General features: G+C 46.9%; 1 protein-coding gene across 1 annotated transcript in view; it reads left to right on the top strand.

The window, feature by feature from the left end:
* Abca13 (ATP binding cassette subfamily A member 13) overlaps positions 1–7,063 on the top strand; it is a 448,352-nt gene that overhangs the window by 16,988 nt on the left and 424,301 nt on the right. Inside the window, exons 2-3 of the mRNA XM_023714440.1 lie at positions 2,763–2,856; positions 4,169–4,292. Coding sequence (XP_023570208.1) covers positions 2,763–2,856; positions 4,169–4,292 — 218 coding nt within the window. The remainder of the gene's footprint in view (positions 1–2,762; positions 2,857–4,168; positions 4,293–7,063) is intronic.

Here is a 7,063-nt window from a genome sequence, read left to right as displayed (position 1 = left end):
GGGGCGGGGCTGGCTGGCATGTGGTGCTGGGGGATTGAACCGCGGTCCCTGTGCTTTGCTAAGCTTGTTCTAAGTGGGTGCTTTAGACCACTGAGCCATCTCACCAGCCCAATTTTATTTTATTTTTTTAAATCATATTGCACTTTGCGATGCAGGAAACACTTCCCCATACACCGAGTCACAGAGGGTGACATCTTCTCCATCCCAGTGGGGACTGACATGCTCTTGACCCCTCCCCGCATCTGTCATGGTGGTTCCTGGTCTCACCCGTCCACCTGGCCTCTGGGAGATCTGCTCAGAGCAGGGAGGGATGATAGTAGGGTGTGGCCTGGGGTGTTTAAAGGGCAAAGGGCTGAAGAGACCAGAAGTTCACTGTTGTTCAAAGTATTGGAACTGGGAGTGAGAAAGAGCAGAAGCCCTGCCCAGCGTGGGCGAAGTGTCCGGGCCTGCAGGCTGTTAGGCTTGTGTGCCTGTGTTTATTCACGTGAGTCCCTCCTCCCCCTTCCTTCCTTTTCCCTTCCTAATGCTGGGGCTGCTCCCAGGGTCTTCATGCTGAGCTACATTCTAGGGATTCACCAAATGCCTCGGGCTGGGCTTGAATGAAGCATCCTCCTGCCTCAGCCTTCTAGAGTCCTGGGGCTGCAGGCACACAGGCATGCCCAGCAAAGGCTTTCTCACGTTGTGTCTGGCGGTCCACTTGGCCTTTGCAGTAGCCGATGGCACGGGATCAGTGAAGGAAGATTAGACCCCACAAGAGCAAATGACGAACTCAGGGCCAACAGAGTAACGGAAGATTTCCTGCTACTTAACCTTTCCCTGGGCTCTATGTTACAGGCAGTGCTTTCTTCTTAAATAATAAAATTCTGTGTATTGATAGCAGCTGTTATTTTTTTCCTTTTAATTTTGAAAATAAAAATTGTACCAACTTTCTGATAACTGTCTTAGTGGTTTGGGTCAAAACATTTGACTCCACTAATATTACTTTTAGGAGTTTATTAAAAACTCAAGACAATAATTAAAAAATAGTTTATTGGGGGCCGGGGAGATGGCTCAGTGGAATAAGTGCTTCCCTGGCAAGCGCAAGGGCCTGAGGTCAATCCCCGGTTTTGCCAAAAAAAAAAGTTTCAAAAAAAAATAGTTTATCCATGGCTGGGGAGATAGCCTGGTGGTCTAAGTGCCTGCCTGGCAAGTGCAAGGACTTGGGTTCGATCCCTGGCATCACATGCTGCGTCAGCCCGGCCAGCAGGTGGGCTGAGCCGGCCACTGAGACCAGGCGTGGTGGTGCATGCTTATAATCAGGGTGCTGGGAAGGCTGAGACAGGAGGATCACTGTGAGTCCAAGCTGTGTAGTGAGACGCTGTACCAAATACATAAATAAATAAAAGATTAAAAAAATAGTTTATCTACAGAACATCTTCCCAGCTGGATGTATTGGTGTAGACCTGGTTCCTAGCTCTCTGAGAGGCTGAGGCAGGAGGATCACAAGTTCCAGCTTGACCTGGGCAACTTGTAATGTCCTGGCTCACAGTTTTAAAAATGTTAAAAAGGGAGCAAGGCTGTCATGCAGAGTGAAGGACCTGGGTTTGATTCCCAGTACTGACAGAAACCAAAAGTTTTCCCCTGGGAGGAAGGATGATTCTGTGGACCACGATATTTCCATTTGACAGTAAAGTTGTAGCTGTGATTTTTTTTTTTTTTTTTCTTGCAGAACCGGGAATTGAACTTAGGTCCTTGTGTTTGCCAGGCAAATGCTTATTCTACTGAGCCATCTCCCCGGCCCCTGCAGCTGTGATTCTTTATTTTTATTTTTATTTATTTATTTAATAATTTTATTGAGAAATAGCAATGAGACAGTTTCAAAACTGATTAGTAGGACAGTTTAAATAACACATTGCATATTGTTGTCTTAGTGGTTATTCATTGTATAAGATGCAGACATGATATCCTGTCCACAAACACTATTAGAACAAATCTTTCTATTCATTGAATTAAGAGAAAGTAGCTGTATATCTATCCTAACTATTTTGAATATACAGATACAAAATGGTCCTTCATTTGTATCCCCTTTTTTTGTTTAGTTTTGTCAGAGATGGGTATTCCATTGTCATTTAAATATTGTAGGTGTGTGAATTCAGCAAAATAATCCAATATAGTCCAGTAGTCTAGCTGTGATTCTTTTTTTTTTTTTAAAGTTAATCTTTATTTATTTATTGTGTGTGTGTGTGTGTGTGTGTGTGTGTGTGTGTGTGGCCAGCTCAGCCCACCAGGGGGCGGGGCTGGCTGGCATGTGGTGCTGGGGAATCGAACTGTGGTCCCTGTGCTTTGCCAAGCTTGTTCCAAATAGGTGCTTTAGACCACTGAGCCATCTCTCCAGCCCCTAGCTGTGATTCTTGACAACAATGCTGAAAACATTCATAAAGCGAGGGCAGGAAGAAGCGTGTGCTTCCACTAAGGCCAGCAAAGGGTGTGCTTGGTGGGAGGTTCGGGGCTGCTACCGCGATTAGAAACAGGTTCGCTGGAGTGTGGAAAGGCGCCTCAGATTGCTCTCGCTTTGGCTTCTTGAATGCCCTGAATTGTGCACAATGTCAGAATACAGGAAAGGAAAGGAGCGAGCCAGGCTGGTGAGAGAAGGACAAGGAGACACGCAGCGTGGACTCCCGTGGGTCCCATCCCTGTGGCTGTCCCGAGAGACAGGCCCGGGCAGCAGCCGCAGGGGTGCTTCACAGATTACTCAAGCACTGCCTGTTTTTTCTGCTTCTCAGGTCCTTTCCCTCGCTGAATTCCTCTGGCCCTGCATCCTGTTCATGATTCTGATGGTCCTGCGGTTCCAGACGCCTCCCAGACACAAAGACAGCTGTGAGTGTCACTCGGAATCCCACTCTCGAGTCACAGATCTTCTATAGAAAGGGAAGGGTCCTCCCTGGTGGTCTCTGTGGTTGGGGACTGCCCTGCATATTGCAGGAAAACGTGAAGCCATATTATCAAGACCTCATCTAGGAGGAGCTAAGAAGCTTTTCAGGGCTTCTAGTGAATATTTTATTTATTCACTCAACACATGAGTCCCACGTGCCCTTTGTGTCCCAACCGATCGATGAAGTGATGGGTTTTTTCTCACCCATGCAGAGCTTGCTGGAGCAGCAGATTATTTTAGGACACTGGGAGCAAGGGTGGTGGCCACCCTTCCTGGCGTATTCCCAAGAGAAGGTGATATAGAGCTATGGCAGCGAAATGTGCCTTCTGTCACTAGCTGGAGCATGGCCTCCAAGCCTCTATGGTCACCTGCTCAACGGCCCCACCCCACGTGTGCAGCAAGAACGGCATGCTCCTCTCATGTAGTGGGAGCCCTCGCTGACCCGTCCTCTCCATGAGTGGGCTTCCATGCTCCTCTCATGGAAGCCCACTCATGTAGTTTTCATTCATTCGTTTTGCCCACCAAACATGCGGTGACCATCTTCAATATGAGAGAGTGCGCTAAATGCTGCGCATAGTGGATCTCCAAGCCCTGGAGTGAAATCCTTTCTTGGACTAGACACGAGAGAGAGAGTCTGTCACCAGGGAAAACCTCGAGACCAGTGACTTCTCAGATGCCTACTCCTGTCAGCATTTCCACTGTTCCCATCTGCAGGGGTTGTGACAGGCATGTAGGGCTGGGCTGTCCACCATCAGCACTTTATCCAGGGAGTGAGTCACGGTAGCCAGGTCTGTCCTGACAAAGCTTTGCTCCAAGTCATTTTGCATGATATATACTTAGCAACTAAACTTAAGTATTTAAGCATCCAATTGTGCTGAACTTGAAGCTTTCACAAGCGTTAAAACTCCTGAATTTTACCATGAGATGGGCAAGTAGCCAGGCTTATGCTTTCTACCCACGGCTGCACCTGGCGCTGGGATGTGGCACAGAGGTGCGGCCACTGCAGGGACAGGGAAGCTGCTGTTTTCACAGCCACTATGCCTAGAGCGGGAGTGCAGATGTGGGTAAGAAGTGTTACCTGTACAGGGTTTTATTGCTTTTTGATATTCGTTAGATATCTTTTAGTAACCGGCCTGGTAATATCATGATGTGATGTTGTAAGTTACGGCGCTATCTGCTAGAAGTGCACTTCTCACTCAGTGTGTGGCCCCTTCGGTGGCAGGGGTGGACTCATCTCTTCCTTGCCTTTGTTGCCAGGTTTCTTGCAGCCCCGGGATCTTCCCAGCCGGGGGGTTTTCCCCTTTGTCCGAGGGCTGCTCTGTAACACTGGCTCCACCTGCAGGAACGCGAGCTTTGAAGAGTACAAGGACCGCCATTTCCGGTAGGAGAGACAAACACGCTGCTCAGGATTCCTGGGAAGCTGGGGCCACCGTGGGCATTGTGAGTGTAGCACAGCCTTAATGATTTGGATGGGTCAGGGATTGCAGAAGGTGTGGAACGTAGAGCTATGAAATGTCAGCGTGGGCCAGGGAGATAGCTCAGTAGAATAGGCGCTTGCCTGGCAAGTGCAGGGTCCTGAGTTCAATCCCCAGCACTGAAAAAAAAGAAAAAAAAAAAAAAGTCAGCTTTATTAAATTTATGCTCAGTGACGAAGGCCCCAGCTAACTGTTAGCGTCTGTGAGGAGGGCCTTCCGTTGTGACTCAAGGTTCGTGGCATCGGTGGTGGTGAGCAAATGCCAACTGCAGGGGATAGTTTGTTTTCTCCAGGTTAAAACTCTGACCTCAAAACCTCTTCCTTAGCCAGCGTTTTATTTTGGCCACTTTGAGTGGCCTTCTGGGCTTTTCTACAGTGTCATTTCTCAGGACCCTGCTCCTCCCTGAATTCAGATGAAATCAGTCGGTCACTTCTTCTGTCTTCATGCTATCGCTGCCCAGGCTGGCCTCGAATTCACAGTGCCTCAGCCTCCCGAGGGCTGGGATTACAGGCACATACCACACCCATCTGCGCGCCTGTAATCCCAGGGTTTGGGAGGCCGAAGACAGGAGAATCACTATGAGTCTGATCTGTGTAATGAGACCCAGTAGGCCCTGTAGGCTCTGTACTAAATACATTTAAAAAAAAAATAAAATAAGGAATGTTTATTTCTCACAGTTCTGGAGAAAGAGGAGCCCCAGACAGCAGGAGCTCCCCAGAAAGAGAAGCCCCAGACACCAGGAGACTCTGTGTCCAGAGAGGACCCCTGTGCTATGTGGGTGGTTCCTTCCAGCTGCACCCTCGCGTGCTGGGAGGCTTGAGGGCCTCTTTGGGGCACCCACCAATCCATTCGCAAAGACCTCTGCCCACGACCGAGGCGCCTCTCTAGGCAGCGAGGGTCCTCCTACTCCTGTCTGGGGGCGGAACTCAGGGCCTTCGCTGCCAGCCCCTTTTTGTGCTCAGTATTCCCAAGGTTGAGACTGGAGACATGCAAGGTGTAATACAGAAAGAAAACAGTAAGGAGAGAGGAGAGAAGAGAGGGAGGGAGGGAGAGAGGGGGTAGAAGGAGAGCAGAACGCAGCGGGCACTGTCCTGCTGGCCTCGGGCTGCAGACCTGGCCCCCGGCACAAGGGCACGTTTCATCCCTTCCCATCTGGCCTATTGTGAATTCTGTGGAAGTCCAAAGCCACAGAGAGGCGCTGACCGCTGCTTATTTGGGGGTCACCGTCTCCATGTCAGGTCCAGCTTGACATTATCACGCCTCATGAATTTCCGTGCTCTCTTATAGTCCTGGGAGCTCTCGCTGGGGACAGAGGCCTCAGCTCTCATCAGCAGCGGGTTCTTTTTATTTTATTTTATTTATTTTTTTAAAGTCTTATTTTCAGGAGTAAAAACAAATAACAGAAACAATGACAAAAACAGAGAAACATACAAAAATACATATGTTACATATTTTCAAAACAAGTATAGCTAATTTAAAAAGGTTATTATATTATCTATATTTATCATCAAATCTGTTGCTCAGATTAACAGATATAGCTGTATAAGATCAGATATATGATTTTGCTTTCAAGAAAAAAGAGGATATCAATACTTGATGGAAAATACCTGTTCCATGTTATGTCCAAGATGTTTGATATTCAGACAGATAGTGAGGTTAAGCTCAACTGCCTATGTTGTATGGTAATAATACCATTAAGCTTCTCTTCTGGAGGGTTAACAACTTAAGTTTGCAGACCAAAAATTAGAGAAAAAGAAGGGCTGCAAGGACAGCCAAAATTTTGGCCCTAGCCTTTCAAGGTCAGTGAGGACTCAGGACATAAGAAAACCTGTAGTGTAATGTCCTGCAACTCAGTGGTGTCCCAAATTTTCTGATCAAGGAGATTATGGGGTTACAGAGGAAAGTGATTGATGATCTAGAGTGTGCCTAAGGAGAGTCACATGGAGAGAAAACATTCTCTCAGGCTTTCACAGAGAGCAAATTGGCCAAGCAATGGCTGTGACTCATCCACATGGCTGACACTGACAAAGGATCTACAAACTGTGGTACAAGGTTTCAGGGTAAATCCTGAGGGGATTTGACTGACCTTGTCAGATACAAAAGTTACATTTCTTGTTTTGTTTTTTTCTTTTTAATCAATGTTTTTTTTTAATTTGTTTATTTATTTATTTATTTATTTATTTTGTGTGTGTGTGTGTGTGTGGCCAGCTCAGCCCACCAGGGGGCGGGGCTGGCTAGCATGTGGTACTGGGGGATTGAACCGCAGTCCCTGTGCTTTGCTAAGCTTGTTCTAAGTAGGTGCTTTAGACCACTGAGCCATCTCACCAGCCCCTACATTTCTTGTTATATAGGTCTTACTTTATCCTGGTCTTAACCATCTGGCAGAAAAGTATAAAAACAAGGTATAAAAAGTAAAGTCATATTAATATGCTGAGCTGTAAAAGGCTCAAGTCAACAACTTCTGACATTGCCAGTCCTACGGAAAACCCACTACTATTATGGACTACTGGACTATATTGGATTATTTTGCTGAATTCGTGCACCTACAATATTCAAATGGGAATGGAATACCCATCTCTGACAACACTAAACAAAAAAGGGGATACAAGTGAAGGACCATTTTGTATCTGTATATACAAAAAAAGTTAGGATAGATATACAGCTACATTCTCTTAAT

Source organism: Octodon degus, unplaced genomic scaffold, assembly GCF_000260255.1.
Source record: "Octodon degus isolate 3935 unplaced genomic scaffold, OctDeg1.0 scaffold00035, whole genome shotgun sequence".
NCBI lineage: Eukaryota > Metazoa > Chordata > Mammalia > Rodentia > Octodontidae > Octodon > Octodon degus.
The sequence above is the reverse complement of the archived record's forward strand: the minus strand, read 5'-3'. Positions and strand labels throughout refer to the sequence as shown.